The 15,831-nt window shown below is 38.2% G+C and overlaps 1 protein-coding gene across 29 annotated transcripts in view; it reads right to left on the bottom strand.

The window, feature by feature from the left end:
* The window catches only part of N4BP2L2 (NEDD4 binding protein 2 like 2), a 107,564-nt gene extending 94,561 nt beyond the window's left edge, over positions 1-13,003 (bottom strand). For 6 of the 29 annotated variants that reach the window (XR_010150636.1, XR_010150634.1, XM_063792439.1 and 3 more), the window contains exons 1-3: positions 12,438-12,676; positions 9,581-10,839; positions 1,230-1,354 (exon numbers count right to left, since the gene is read on the bottom strand). Coding sequence is in view for 23 of the 29 variants with exons in the window: in XM_063792439.1 (XP_063648509.1) it covers positions 1,230-1,354; positions 9,581-10,839 (1,384 nt within the window). In the remaining 6 variants the exon portion in view is untranslated. Of the gene's footprint in view, positions 1-1,229; positions 1,355-9,580; positions 10,840-12,437 lie in introns of all 29 variants that reach the window. The other 23 variants (XR_010150637.1, XR_010150635.1, XM_016925138.4 and 20 more) reach the window with 10 other exon arrangements.
* Positions 13,004-15,831: the final 2,828 nt, after the last annotated feature.

Consider the following 15,831-nt stretch of genomic DNA (forward strand, 5'->3'; position numbering starts at 1 on the left):
ACAACATAGTTTCTGCAACAAGTTAATGGTATGAGGGTTAAAAGAAGGAACATGCTATGGATTAACTTAATTAAATAAAACAAAATGCATTTTGAGGACTTTGTTTGGATCCCAATTCAAACAAAATAACTGTGAAGAGATTTTTTAGAACAACAGAGGAGATTCAATTACACACTGGGTTACATGATCTGAAGGAACTGGCATTTTTTTAAATGTGTGATAACGGCACTGAAGTGAAAGATGTGATTAGTAAAAAAGTTATTTTGAAATGTATAAAGTATGATGTCTAGAATTTGCTTTAAAAAGAGAAAGGGGTACAAACAAAAAGATAAAAGCCCATATACCAAAATCTCAGTATCTGATAATTCTGGGTGATGGGTCTATGAGGTTCATTACAGTCTCTTTAATCTGTTTAAAATTTTTCATAATAAAAGCTATTTGTTTAATCACCAATCCATTCTTTTAAAATAACATAGCATATGTATTTACTTATAGTTCAGATCAAGAGTTTTCAATTCTGACTATACATCAGAATCGTCTGGAGAAATTTCAAAACAAAAAGTATCATTGTTTAGGCCCCACCCGAGATCAATTAAACCAAAATATCTAAGGCTGAGGCCAGGCACACTTCTTCTTTGTCTGGTTGTTTTTTTTTGTTTTTTTGTTTTGCTTTTTTTTAAAGTCCCCAAGAAATTCAAAAGTGTAGCCCAGGTTAAGAACCCCTATTAATGATAAACAGAAATTGACCCATGTCCGCTAAAAAATGTATTAAGTAGGTTTCTTGTAGAGCAATATCAATGAGAAAAACTTTTAATATTCACAACCAGTATATTAAGCCTTGGAAAACATTAGCATTATTCTCGGGGAAATAACTTTGGGACTACATAACAATGGTACAGATTCAAAGTTCTCTGAATTTACTCATCAAGTATAAAATAAAGCCTCTTAAAATATCCCATGCTGCTATTATTTTACCAGCTTATACTGATAAACTATTTACAGTTTACAAAGCGTTTTATCTAAATTCTCTGCTTTTCACAAAAACCCTGATCAGGTAGGGCAAGTATAATTATCACCACCTCTAACAGATGGAGAAATTAGGTCTCAAAGCTATTTAAACGGCTTGCCTACAGTCATTCAGCTGGTAAAAACCTAAGCTGAGAATAAAATCTAGGTCTTTTGACTCCTAGCCAAATATTCTATCCCGGGACACTTAGCCCAAAACAAACCTCTGTTCTGGTTCCAGTCATGGGCATCACCAAGTTGATTAACATTATACCTGTACCCATCTTGATGGTGAAAATAGTCATCAGTGCTGAACACAATGCCATCACGATTCTGACCAAGCAGAATTCTGTTAATAAAAGAAATCATAAAGGTGCCATTTACAAAATCTATAACCATCAGAAATAAACCATCAGAAATAAATATAACCAAGTGAAATAAATCACACAGGAAAGGTTATTAAATGGATTTCTGATACTTACCTGAAAGTACATCACGAACAGACCAGCACAAGAGCTGAATAATCTTACAAAGATTTCAGATTTCAAATCACTTTTACTATTAAATCTACACAATTACAGATGCTAACAAAAACTTTTTTTTTTTTTCAGATGGTCTCTGTCGCCCAGGCTGGAGTGCAGTGGCGTGATCTTGGCTCACTGCAACCTCCGCCTCCCGGGTTCAAGTGATTCTCCTGCCTCAGCCTCCTGAGTAGCTGGGATTACAAGCATGTGCCACCATGCCTGGCTAATTTTTGCATTTTTAGTACAGACAGGGTTTCACCATGTTGGTCAGGCTGGTGTTGAACTCCTGACCTCTTGATCCACCTACCTCGGCCTCCCAAAGTGCTGGGATTACAGGCATGAGCCACCGTGCCTGGCCATAACAAAAACTTTTTGAAGCAGCATTTGTATTGCAACTTTTTAAAACATTATTTACCCAATCTCAAAATTATATCAACTATTATCCATGTTTTCACTTTAGTGTATTTTTATTTGCCTCAATCTAGTGCAACAGGTAACCTAAAAAGCAAGTAAGCCTAAGCAAGCAATTCATTTAGAAAAAACCATATGTGACTCTAGACAGCTTTAATAAACTCATTTCCATGAAGCATATATGATCCTCTAGTGAAAGTCAGAAATAGTTGGAGGCTTAAGGTTATGGAACAATCTGTGATCCTCCAAAGTATAATCAAACTTTAAATTTTTAAGAACTTAAGTCATTAAATGAAATTATTAAACACTAAATAAAAAATAAACTCTCAGTTCAGGTCAATGATAATCAAGCTTTGTTTTGAAAACGATACTGCCTTAAATTGACAAGTACAGCAAGATTAACAAGTACTCAGAACTCTCATTACCAATGACTCATGAAAGAAATTGGGAGTGTGCTATGATAGGGAAAATGCAGCAAGATAATGATTTGGATCCAAGAGCAACAACGAGAGTATTTTGTTGTTTCTCTCCTCTCCTTGAACCATTAGGCATTTGGATATCACTGTATAATTTTGAGGGGATTGGTGGGATGGGAGGTGGTATTAATAGAAGGAATTGAGAGTAAAAGAATATTGGCCTGGAATGATTCAAGCTTACTTACCTCTCACTAAAAAAATAGTAGGAAGGGTTTAAACTATTAAGATGACAAGTGTCATCTCTCCATCCCTCAGCTTATAATGGTATCATATACAGTTCTCTCCCTCAATATCCATGGGAGATTGGTTCCAGGACCACACTTGCTGCTCAAGCCCTTGATATAAAAATGGCTGTTTGCATATAAACTATGCACATCCTCCCATACACTTTAACTCATCTCTGGATTATTTATAATACCTAATACTCTACAATGTGAATATTATGTAAATAGTTGTTATACTGTATTGTTTAGGAAATAACAAGGAAAAAAGTCTGTACATTACAATACAGATGCAATATTTTTTCTCAAATACTTTCAGTCCAAAGTTCGTTGAATTCACTGACGTGGAATCAACAAATATGGAGGGCCAGTGGTGTATTTTATAAAATCACTTGTATCAAAAGAAAACAATTTTAAGTATGTATAGGTTGGTGTGAACGTAATTGCAGTTTTTGCCATTAAAATGCCAATTAAAAACTGTGATTACTTTTGCACAAACCTCTATTTCCACTTACAGAATTACAGTTCAAATCACTTCAGACAAACCAAATGTAAATTAATGGGTTGGGTTGTGTGTTTGCTTTTTGGGAGACTGGAGTTGGATTTCTTTTTCAAGCAGCCAGGATTTATCCAAAACATGTCTATCTGATATATTTGGCATCTTACTGCTTATACAGATAACCTAGAATATGAAAATGCCATGATATTAGCATTCTAAAGCAAAACTCAATCACCCAAAAAGAGATTTTGATTGTAACTGATCATGTGACATCTAATTATGTTCAACAGTACCAGAAATCCAGATAACACCTTGTCTAGATACTCTATGCTTCCTTTTTTGTTTTTTTTGTTTCGTTTTGTTTTGTTTTTTCCATTCTATTACTTTATTAGCAGGTCATTTCTTTTCTTTTCTTTTTTTTTTTTTAGACAAGAGTCCGACTCTATTGCCCAGGCTGGAGTGCAGTGGTGTGATCTCGGCTCACTGCAACCTCCACCTCCCAAGTTCAAGTGGTTCTCCTGCCTCAGCCTCCTGAGTAGCTGTGACTACAGGCACGTGCCATCACGCCCGGCTAATTTTTGTATTTTTATTAGAGATGGGGTTTCACCATGTTGGCCAGGCTAGTCTTGAACTCCTGATCTCAGGTGATCCTCCCACCTCAGCCTCCTAAAGTGCTGGGATTACAGGCGTGAGCCACCGTGCCCGGCACAGGTGATTTTTAAGATGTTAATAATATCATTCTACATGACAATCATATTTTTTGTATCTAAAAAATGGTTTAAATTTTCTCAAAATAAAAGGTGGGGGAGCAATAAACCAATTTATATCATTAAAACAAGTCAACAACACATATGAACAAATCTCTATAAAGAACATTTTCTTAAATATATAAATCATAACTATAGTAAATAAGTTTAACTTGAAAAGACTTTTCCTCCCAGGCAGCATACACTGTTTATGCATCTTTTTCAAATTCCCTGAATTACTTCAAACCATGAAGCTTTATTTTATGGACTTAAAAAAACACCTATATGAATCTAGGAATATCTGAATGTCTTATCAAGCCTCTAAAGCAAAAATAAATTATTTAAGAACATCAGTATTTTCAAAATTCTTAGACTCTGTCAGAACTCTCAAGTCAGGTACTAAAATGGATTCTCAGAATGTCAAAATTTAGAAATGTAAGTCAAATATCTAATTTAAAAAAATCAAATCTGGGCTCAGTGGCCACTTGATTTCTATTTTTTCAAAACAATAGCTATCTTTTTGAGAGCCTATTTTATGTCAAACATTTTACATAAATCTATGACCTCATTTAATCCTCATAAAAGCCTGCCAATTTGATAATAAACTAATCCAGGAGAAGAAATAATTTTGGCAAGTTAGATGGTAGTGGGAGAGCTAAGATAAAGCACCTCCTTGACCCCAAAACCAATGGCCTCCAATGATCCCTGCCTCCTGGTACTCACAACCTTGCATCCTCTTATCCTGCAGTATGCTTGGATTTAGTCCCTAGCTTCTAAGGAATAGAATATGATACAGGTGATGGGATGTCACTTTGGAGATTACTAAAAAAAAAAAAAAGTAGCTTCTGTCTTAGACTTGAGCTTGCATGCTTTCTCTTTCACTTTGAAAGAAATCAGCTGTCTTGTGAATGGACAGAGGCCAAGCAGCAAAGAAATGAGAGAAGCCTCCAGTCTCCAGCCAGCAAGGAACTGAAGTCTTCAATCCAACATAGCTCACAAGGAACTCAGTCCTGTCAACAATCTTGAGAGAGCTCTTAGAACCAGATCCTTCCCAAATCAAGCCTTCAGACCAGAAACAGTCCTAGCCAACATCTTGATCACAGCATTCTTAGAGACACTGAACCAAAGGCACCCAGGTAACTATAACCAGAGTCCAGACCTACAGAAACTACGAGGCAATATATGTTTGTTGCTTTAAACAACTAAGTTTTAGGGTAACCTGTTATACAGCCTTGAGTAATCAATGTACTCTATACTTATAATTTCTCACGTAAGAAACAAGTAAACCAAGAGAATCTGTTCCCAAAACAAGGCCTACAAGAGAGTCCATTTTCATGGTTTGGTTTTTAAATTTCTAAGAACTGAGCATTATTTTAATACTTTCATGTGCATTTACAAGTGATTTTCAAGAAAAATACAAAATCTAAGTAAAACTGACACATCATGAACACTTTTCCTCCTTATCTACTGAGTGCCTTTATATACTTCCTATCGTGAGACTACTTTACTGGGGTAATTCAATCTCTAAACACTCCCTGAATTAAGAATCAAGGGACCTACATGAAGAAAGACAAGTCTTTCCTCTGGAGTTAAGGAGACCTACCTCCTTCAAAAGAAGGGAGAAAAAAAAGTCTCCTCCCATCTCTCTCTAAACTACGGTAAGTATATTCATTTCTGTAACTTCTATAACACCACAAACGTAAAACAACAGGAATTTATCTTACAGTTCTGAAGGTCAGTAGTCCAAAATCAGTTTCACTGAGCTAAAAACAAAGTGTGTGCAGGCGTGTGTTCCTTCTGGAGGCTCTATAGAATATGTTTCCTTGCCTTTTCCAGCCTCTAAAGGTTAGCTGCACACCTGGGCTTATGGGATGTTCCATCATCTTCAAAACCAGCAGTGCAGCATCTTCTCTCTTGACCTTTGCTTTTGGTCTTAACCCTTCTCTGACTAATTCCTCCTGCCTCCCTCTTATTAAGAACCTTTGTGATCACACTGGGCCAATCCAGTTATCCAGGACAGCCTCCCCATTGCAAGATCCTTAATCAAATTTGCAAAATCCAATTTACCATCTAACGCAACATATGCACAGGTTTTAGGGATTAAAACATGAGTATCTTTGGAGGGGTACATTATTCAGCCTACCATTGCAAATATCCACAATAATCTGTAAAACAGATGACAACAACAAAAAACTAATTTCTTAAATTCCCTCACTTTTCATTTATTAGGGGGTAAGAAAGATCCCACTGTTTTACTCATTCTCTCAAATTACTTTAAAAACCTCTATTTTCTTCCAGTTTCCTTGCTGGTTTTGTTTTTACTCTTAGTCCTTTATCCATCTAGAAGTTATTTTTGTGAATGATTTAAGATAGGGGCTTTAAATATTTTTCCAGACTGACAATCAAATATCCTATTACTATGTATTGAATATTTTGCCCTACTAATATAAAACATCATTTCATCAAATATTAAATTCTTTTATATGTAGGTATGTTTCTGGATTCTCTTTTCTTTTTTTTTTCTTTTTTTTTTTTTTTAAGACAGAGTCTTGCACTGTTGCCCAGGCTGGAGTGCAGTGGTGTGATCTCGGCTCACTGCAACCTCTGCCTCCCGAGTTCAAGCAATTCTCCTGCCTCAGCCTCCCGAGTAGCTGGGACTACAGGCACATGCCACCACGCCCAGCTCATTTTTGTATTTTTAGTAGAGATGGGGTTTCACAATGTTGGCCAGGATGGTCTCGATCTCTTGACCTCATGATCCACCTGCCTCAGCCTCCCAAAGTGCTGGGATCACAGGGGTGAGCCACCGGCACCCGGCCTTTTTTTAAAAAAAAAAAAAAAAAATAGAGACAGGGTCTATGTTGCCCAAACTGATCTCAAATTTCTGGCCTCAAGTGATGCTCCCCACCTCAGCCTCCCAAAGTGCTGGGATTACAGGTGTAAGCCACCACACCTAGCCTGTTTCTGGGTTCTCTAATTTTATCTACTTGTTCTTTTGCTAATAATTGCAAAGTTTTAACTATAGTAGTTTCTAAATTTTAATAGCTGGTGGGATAAGTCTCGTTTTTTTCAACTGTCCTTGTTATAGTTACATACCAAACAAACTTTATAGGCTTCTCAAATTCATACAAAAATTCCTTTGGGATTTTGGTTAAAGTTTCACTGAATTTATAAATCAATTAGGGGGAAAAGTGACATCTTTATCAGGCTATCCTACCCATAAACACCCTATGGGCCAAAACTATGGCCAAGGCTATTATGGCCTACTGTCTCTCTCTCTCAGAATATCATCCGACATCTTGAATACTTACAATGTTAGAGACATGCTGATTGAGATGTGGGCAAAGACCAAATTAAGTAAGAAGGGGACTTGAACACTACCTCCAAAGAATATGAATTCTATGCAACTGCCTACACTCATTACCACATACCAAACATAAGCATTACTAATTTTTTTTTTTTTTTTTTTTTTGAGACAGGGTCTCAATCTGTCACCCAGGCTAGAAAGCAATGGCACGATCATGGCTCACTGTAGCCTCGGCGGCTCAGCCTCCCAAGTAGCTGGGGTACCCAGGTTATCCAGGCTGGTCTTGAATTCCTGGGCTCAAACAATCTGCCTGCCTTGGCCTCCCAAAGTGCTGGGTTTTCAGGTGTGAGCCATCATGCCCAGCCAGTCTTTTAATTTGGTCCTCCAATCAGCTCAACTCTGATCTACCAATTTTCACTCTATTATTTTGTCAAAGCTTGTTTTGAATGTGAACTCCTATATGAAGCCATTCCTCACCAAAGAATATATGACTTTATATCTAATTCCAAATAACCAACACCAGTTCACTCAAAACGTGTTGACCTAAAGAGGTACAGACCAGGATCCTTGAAGTCAGGAGTCACGTATAAGACTACACAACCATTAAGCATTACAGTGAAGGCAAGGGAAAAACATACTATAATTTTATTGCTAGTTTGAGCTCTTACTAGTTTTTGTAACTTCCAAATCACTTAACCTCAACTTCCTTTAGCCTCTGCTCCTTCTATAAAATGAAAAAACAACCCATTGCACAAGATTTTTATATATGAAAATACTCTGTAAATTGTGAATCATAATACGAATGGTACTTGTTGGTACTACATACAACTTTCATTCTTATATATTTTTCAAATAAATATACATATTATATCTAATCACCTCTACCATCTCCCACTACAATGTCTCCTTTAAATTCTATCGAATTTCCACTACTTTATTCACCTTTAATTTCAACATACTCCAATATGTTGTCTCAAATCTAACTTTTCTTCCTTAGGTTTCTTCTATACCCACTCTTAGTCAAGTGGTCCTAACTAGCAGACTCTTTTATCCAGTTTCCAAATTTCAATTATTTATTATCTCTGATGGTATATCCCAAATCTAGAAGACAGCCCATGTTTGTGAGACCTCACTCCTAACTTCTATTATTATAGAGATGAAATTTCATCTTCTCTACAAAATCCTCACTAAAGTAAAAGGAATCAAAATACAAAGACCAAAATTTAATTCTGGAATGAATTAATTCATTCACAAAGATCACAGTTTATAATCTAGCTTGAAATATCACAAATTAAATCTTTCTCTAGTGTCTTTTCTCTGAAAAAAATGTTTATTTAGGTTTAGATTGTCTTGTTAGTAATATAAAACATTTGCAAAATGGTTTCTTGGACCTCTCCATCCTCACCCAAAGATATCAAAAAATTTTCTTTTTCTCCTTGTCTGGCACAAATCTTGAATCATCTTATATAACCCAAGATAATTTGTACTGCTTTCTTTACACTATTTTTTCACAACTGCATAAACATATTCAAGTGCATCAATAGTTTAAAAATGTAAACAAAAAAAGGAATTTGAAATATCTTGTAATACAATAAACCACCACCAGTTCTAACACCAATTCAGATATTACTCACTTCAAACTCCTGAATTTTAAGAAATCAAAAAAGGGTTCCTTCTGCCAATCAATGGTATGAACATGGCACAGTGCTCAACACATTCAAAATTCCTTTCCTTGGGTCATCTCATTTGATTCCCAATTCCAGAAAAAGTAAGTATCATTTATTCCATTAACAGAGAGCAAAACTTGCCCAAGGTGAAAAAGGGAAATAACTGAGTCAATACCCAAATTTTCTCTTTTTCTCACCTCCAACTGAACTTGAAAAACTCAAATTTTCTAACACTGAGTCCAACTTTTCTTGAATAGCTGACTCAAAAGGGTAGGCCAGGACAGTTCTCAAGTAGCATTTGCTTTCATCACTGCCATAATTATACGTAGTGTTATCTATTTTTAAAGCCCTTAGCAGAATCTAAATATAAACATATATGCCAATTCTCCTTTCTTCTATCAGAAAAGATTTTTAAATAGTTACACTGTCAGATGCTATTCTCAAGTGTAGCAAATTAAAGATTTTCTTCTACTAGAAACATAAAAGCACTTGTCAGTGATTACAAGTATCATTATAGTTCTAACATTTTTATTTCATTTTTTAGAGACACGGTCTCACTATGTTGCCCAGGCTGGTCTCAAACTCCTGAGCTCAAGTGACTGGTCCACCCTGGCCTCCCAAAGTGTTGGGATTACATGCATGAGTCACTGCAGCCGGCGACAAATATCATTTATAATTTTTAAATAATGAATTACCAAGTATTCAGTTGGTATCCTTTACTTACCGAGACAATGTTGTTTTCCCAGAACCAGGCAGACCTCTTAAAAGAATAAGTAACTTCTGCAATTTATTTAACTTTTCCTCTTGAAACTGCTGGTTCACAAACCTGTCTGTTCCATTATGCTTGTCCATACAATGATCTTTCCAGCATCTTTCTCTGACTTCACAGAAACCATTACTCACATATCGATCTTGCATACTGCAGCCATTTCCAGAGGGATGAACACTACTCCTATTCTCACTACAGTCAGTATATTCATTGTTCTGATTAAAAGTCATGCAATTCCAGTTAACATGACAATTATTTACATAATATCCATTTTGTATCTGAGAGTCATCTTGGGCTTGGAAAATATTTGATGGTGGATTTGGTGGACCACTGAATCTCTGAATGTTTAAATGATAGTTCAAACTGGGAAGAGGGGGACCATAGGGCACTATAAAAGGATGTACTGACTGCCATTCAGGCCTGAAAGAAGTAAATGAAGTGTCACAAAATGTAGGTATTACTTGTCCATTACAGGGATATTTGTCTGGCTCATTCCCCAAGTTCTGTTGATAATCACAATGTGATGGAATAGCTTTATTACTAAGATCTTTCTTTTCTTCATCAGGTTTTAAGAGACCATTATTATGACCCTCATAAAATGGAACACATTGTTCCTGAGAAGGTTCAGATTCTTTACAACTGTTCTCAAAATCATCTTTTTCCTTTTCAAGCTCTTCAATTTCTTTGTAAAACTGGAATAATTCATTGTCAATCTCTGATTTTTCAGAGTTAAATTTCTGTTTCTCTTTTTGTCCTCCTCTGTCATTTATACCATTTAGAGCATGTGCCTCATTCCTCCCTTCATTACGTTTCTTTTTCTCAGGGGGTTTGTAAATGGGTCCTATAAATGCTTTACTTGTGCTATATATCTCATCGTCTGTGGATACTAATGGAGGACGTGCTTCCTGTAAAACCTGTGAATCAATGGATTCAATAACATCTGGTCTATTACCAGGCATCTCATCATGCAAAGGTCTATGCAAATCTGTAGTTTTGATTTTGTTCTCCTGCAAATAACTACGTCCTCTGACATCAATGATGGTCACAGGGACCCAATCATTTCCAGTTTTCTCTTGGATTCTGTGAAAATCAGCATTACTATGATTGTGAAAAACATACGACTCTGTAGTTGACTTCAATTTTTTACAGCGTGGCTCACTCGTTACTTCTTCTCTAGGTCCCAAGAATTTACCTTCAATTTCACCATAAGACATCTGAGAAATAAATAAATCATACAATTACTAGCTAATATATTAAAAATCTAAATAAAATTTTCTTCAAAAACAAGAAATTAGATAAAGACATTTAAATTTGTGATATATTTAATGGTAACAATTTCCCAAAATACCAGTCACTTTCATAACCACTTATTATTTAAGTACAGTCACAACATGGTGGTTTATGGGAGGGATCTCGTTGAATATCCTTTTTAAAATATATATATATATGTATATATATACATATATATATCTCTCTCAACTTTAAACGATCCATTTCTGAATTTAGAAGACCTAAAAGATTTAAGTATGTCTGTAAAGTTGAATCAGTAATATATATTTTTATGATATAGATACACAATTGTGTATTTAAAAGGAGAGTGAAACCGCCAACACCAAATTAACACATACTCAAAATGACTGTGATACACTGCATCCTAAGCTTTCCTTACTTAAAACCACTGTGTTTTTGAGAGTAAATAGCTCCAATTCTCTCCCAAACCTCAGACAACCAATCTCCTTAGCATCCAAATGTTAGATTAACTGAAGTGCCAGTCTTTGGAGACCCTTAACTGTGAGTAGTTAGCGTAAAAGAGGTTCCTAAATGGGTATAGTGTGTTCATTTAAAAGGGGGGAAGAGATAACTTAAGTTGCAATGATGATAACGGAAATTTGTATAATAAAGAAATCTAGCAACTCCCAAAGTTCAAAGCGTTCATCTTTTCCGAATAATCTATCACGAAGATAAAATTTGCTTCCCTTTAGGCCTGGCAGAGTGGCTCAAGCCTGTAATCCCAGCACTTGGGAGGCTGAGGCGGGCGGATTGCTGCTTAGGAGTTCGAGACCAGCCTGGCAACATGGCCTAACTCCGTCTCTTAACAAAAATACAATAAATTAGCCGGGCATGTGGGCGCGCACTTGTGGTCCCAGCTACTCGGGAGGCTGCGGTGGGAGGATCGCTTGAACCCGGGGAGGGGGCGGAGGTTGTGGTGAGCCGAGATGGCGCCACTGCACTCCAGCCTGGGCGACAGAGGGAGACCCCGTCTTGGGGGCGGGGGGGGGAATTACTTCCCCTGAAATGCCTTAGGGACCTCAAAGTACAGCCCAGAGGCCTATTCCACCCAATTCTTCGTTGTGCCACTCTCTGGTGTTCCTAACACGAGAGAAAAAGAAATGGACAAAAAGGCGAACTACAGAATGATGCAAGCAGGCCACAGAGCTGGAGAAAGACAACTGCGGAGAACGCCAAAAGGCCTCCTCTCGGTTTCTCCTTTCCTCATTCGAAATGTGTCAGAAAAGTCCCGAAGAAAAGCAACCGGGTTGCGTTAATAAACCGCGTGATCTATACACTATCCGAGCCCCATGCCTCCAGACTTCCAGAGTGAGCGACCCGGGCAAAAGTGCGTCACCCAGCTTTTTTGTCCCAGTGCAGACACGCTCAGGTCCTGTCCAGGAATTGTGGAGGTCTCTGAGGCGCAAAAGTTCACACAGAGCTTACTTCTACGTTTACAGCTGATCTAAACGGTCCAGTCAAGAAGTGAAGCGAAAAACACCACCACCGCCCCACCCTCACCTAAAACGGGGTGTCTACTCACCTTACTCTACCCCTACGCATTGACCTTTACCTCCCAATAAAACCTTCTTTTAGGAAGACACGAACCTCTGTGAAGGTGAAAGAAAAGCGGAGACACAGCACTAAAGCCGAGGTCTGGAGGGACTAAAAGCCCACCTCTCAGAATCGCGGTAACAAACCTCACCTCCGTACGCAAGATGGCGGTCACCTCTCGGTTACCCAGGCCAAAACTAGGCGTTTGCGCCAGGCATTGTGGGAATTGAAGTCCGACGTTCACACCGGCTCCGTAAACCTCACGGCACGGAGACTAGGTCTCCCAGAATCCATGGCGTGACAAACGCAGTAATTTGGCAACAAAAGTAGACCGGAATTAGTTCCTAGATCTGGAGCAGGGAAGTTATCTAAAAACACTAACTTTCGTTAAAAGAAAGCAGCGACCTCCTCTGGCGTTCACCCCCGAAGGAAAAAGGAATTTGAGAAACTGGCGCCCCCCAATAGATGTATAATCGGCTCTCAGTGCATGCTTCTTAGAGCTTTCTAGAAGACAACCAGCTGACTTTTCCAACGGAACTCCACAGTTGGTACCACAAATTTGGATTCCGGTCGTTTCTACCAAAGACCACCTAACGTAATTTTAGGCTCATGCTTTTCTGTGGAAGGACAGAATTACTGCGGCGCAGGTCCCCAATAACAGATAAAAATACTTATGAACAAAATCGTTTAGTGTCAGGTCGCTGTTTTGTTTTGTTTTTGGAAATACAGACCAATCACTGAGCTTTCCCATTAAAAGAGTCAATACGTGCAAAGCACGTAGAACAGCGAGCTCCTGGTAAGAATAAGCGCTATGTAAGTGTTTGTTGCATTAAAAATAAATACAAACCAAACAACTGGCAGTCCTCAACTGAGGGCTCGTTTTCTCTTCCCACCACCTCTCCAACCCCTCCTCCCTCCATTGGTTCCCCATCCCCCATAATTTCAGGTCCTTGCAAGGAAAACTTATCATCTCTTCATATTTAAATAATTCTTTCTATGGATATGTACCCTTTTCCATCCCCAACGTGATAACAATTTCATTTGTTGTTAAAGTTACAGTCTGGAATATATACATTTGATTATTTAACTAACAGCCTTGTGATCAAGAGTGTTCACCAAAGCAACCCATTTTCTCAGAAAGAAATCTAACTCAAATACAGATTTCTACTACGACCTTTGTCTCCTCATAATTAAACTCATGCATCCTACTTTGAAACAACCACATTTACGTGAGGTTGTGGCGTTCTCAGTGTGTTACATCCACAGGCACACTATGCTAATTATAAGATAATATTAATCTTTGTCACCCCATCAAGGTATTGTCCTGCTTCTCCATGGCATATTTTCCCCCTTAAAACTAATAAGCAGCCGGGCGCGATGGCTCACACCTGTAATCTCAGCACTTTGGGAGGCTGAGGTGGGCGGATCACCTGAGGTGAGGAGTTTGAGACTAGCCTGGCAAACATGATGAAACCCCATCTCTACTAAAAATACAAAAATTAGCCGAGCATGGTGGCGGGCACCTGTAATCCCAGCTACTTGGGAGGCTGAGGCAGGAGAATCGCTTGAACTCGGGAGGCGGAGGTTGCAGTGAGTCGAGATCAGGCCATTGCACTCCAGCCTGGGTGACAAGAGCCAGACGCCATCTCAAAAAAAACCAAAAGCCAAAAAACAACAACAAAAAAAAACTAATAAGCAATCTGTGAGGTTATACTTTGAGACGAAGCAAATATCCTGCACCTAATCAAACTTTACCTTATGGTTCAGATTCCATAAATGTCGGGATTTTTTTTTCCCACCTCCTTCAAGCCTTCCACATTTGTCAATCCAGATGCTGCTATAGAGCAGAACCCTACTTATTTATTTATTCACTATCAGTATGAATTTATGGATTCCTTTTCTTCAGGGGGTTATACTCCATTGCTCTCCTTACTTATTTACTATTGATAGACTATTTTAGGATGGTTTTAAATGCACATAAAAATCGAGCAAATGGTAGAGTTCCCATGTACCCACCCCGCCACACACACAGTTTCCCTTATTACTAACCTCTTACATTGTTACAACTAATGACCTAACATTGATACTTTAACATTAATTTGTTATAACTTATTAGTTATAACATATAATATGTAACATTAAGTTACATATCAGTTATATATTAGTTATATAACTTATTCATTATTCAACTTTCCTTCATTTTTACCTAAATGCCCTCTCTGTTCAAGGGTTCTATCCAGGATACCACCTTACATTTAGTTATCATGTTTCCTTAGGCTCCTTTTGGCTGCGACAATTTCTTAAATTTATTTTTTAATATCTTAAGCTTATTTTTGATGACCTTGACTTTTTTTTTTTTTTTTTTTTTTGACAGAATCTCGCTCTGTTGCCCAGGCTGGAGTGCAGTGGCACCATCACCATCTCGGCTGACTGCAACCTCTGCTTCCCAAGTTCAAGAGATTCTCCTGCCTTAGCCTCCCGAGTAGCTGGGACTACAGGCGCCCACCAACACGCCTGGCTAATTTTTGTATTTTTAGTAGAGACGGGGTTTCACCATATTGGTCAGGCTGATCTTAAACTCCTGCGCTCAAGCGATCCACCCACCCTTACCTCCCGAAGTGTGGGATTACAGGTGTGGGCCACAGCGCCTGGCCGTCCTTGACAATTTTGAGGAAAACTGATCAGGTATCTTGTAGCATGCTCTTGTATTGGGATTTGTCTGATGTTTTTCGCAGCCTCCAGAACTGTGAGAAATAAGTTTGTTATTTGTTATTATTTTTATTTATTTATTGAGACAAGATCTTGCTCTGTCACCCAGGCTATAATGTAGTGGCACAAGCACGGCTCACTGCAGCCTCAACCTCCTGGTCTCAGGTGATCTTCCCACCTCAGCCTCCTGAGTAGCTAGGACCATCGGCATGCATCACCATGCCCTGCTAATCTTTGTGTGTTTTGTAGGGATGGGGTTTCACCATGTTGCCCAGGCTAAATTTTTCTTCCTTGTAAATTACCCAGTCTCTGCTATTTCTTTTATTTTCTCTTCTTTTCTTTTCTTTCTTTCTTTTTTTTTTTTTTTTTTTTTTTTTTTTTTTTTTTGCCACTTCTGCTAGGGTGTCTGTTTGTTTGTTTTGAGGCAGGATCTCACTCTGTCACCCAGGCTGGAGTACAGTGGTGCCATTACAGCTCACTGCAGTCTAAACCTCACGGGCTCAAACGACCTTTCCCACTCAGCATCCCAAGTAGTAGCTGGGACTACAGGTAAGTACCACCATGCCCAGACAATTTTTGTATTTTTCGTAAAGACAGGGTCTCACTATGTTGCCCAGGCTGGTCTTGAATTCCTGGCCTCAAGTAATATTCCTTCCTTGGCTTCTCAAAGTGCT

This window comes from Pan troglodytes, chromosome 14 (genome assembly GCF_028858775.2).
Source record: "Pan troglodytes isolate AG18354 chromosome 14, NHGRI_mPanTro3-v2.0_pri, whole genome shotgun sequence".
Lineage (NCBI taxonomy): Eukaryota > Metazoa > Chordata > Mammalia > Primates > Hominidae > Pan > Pan troglodytes.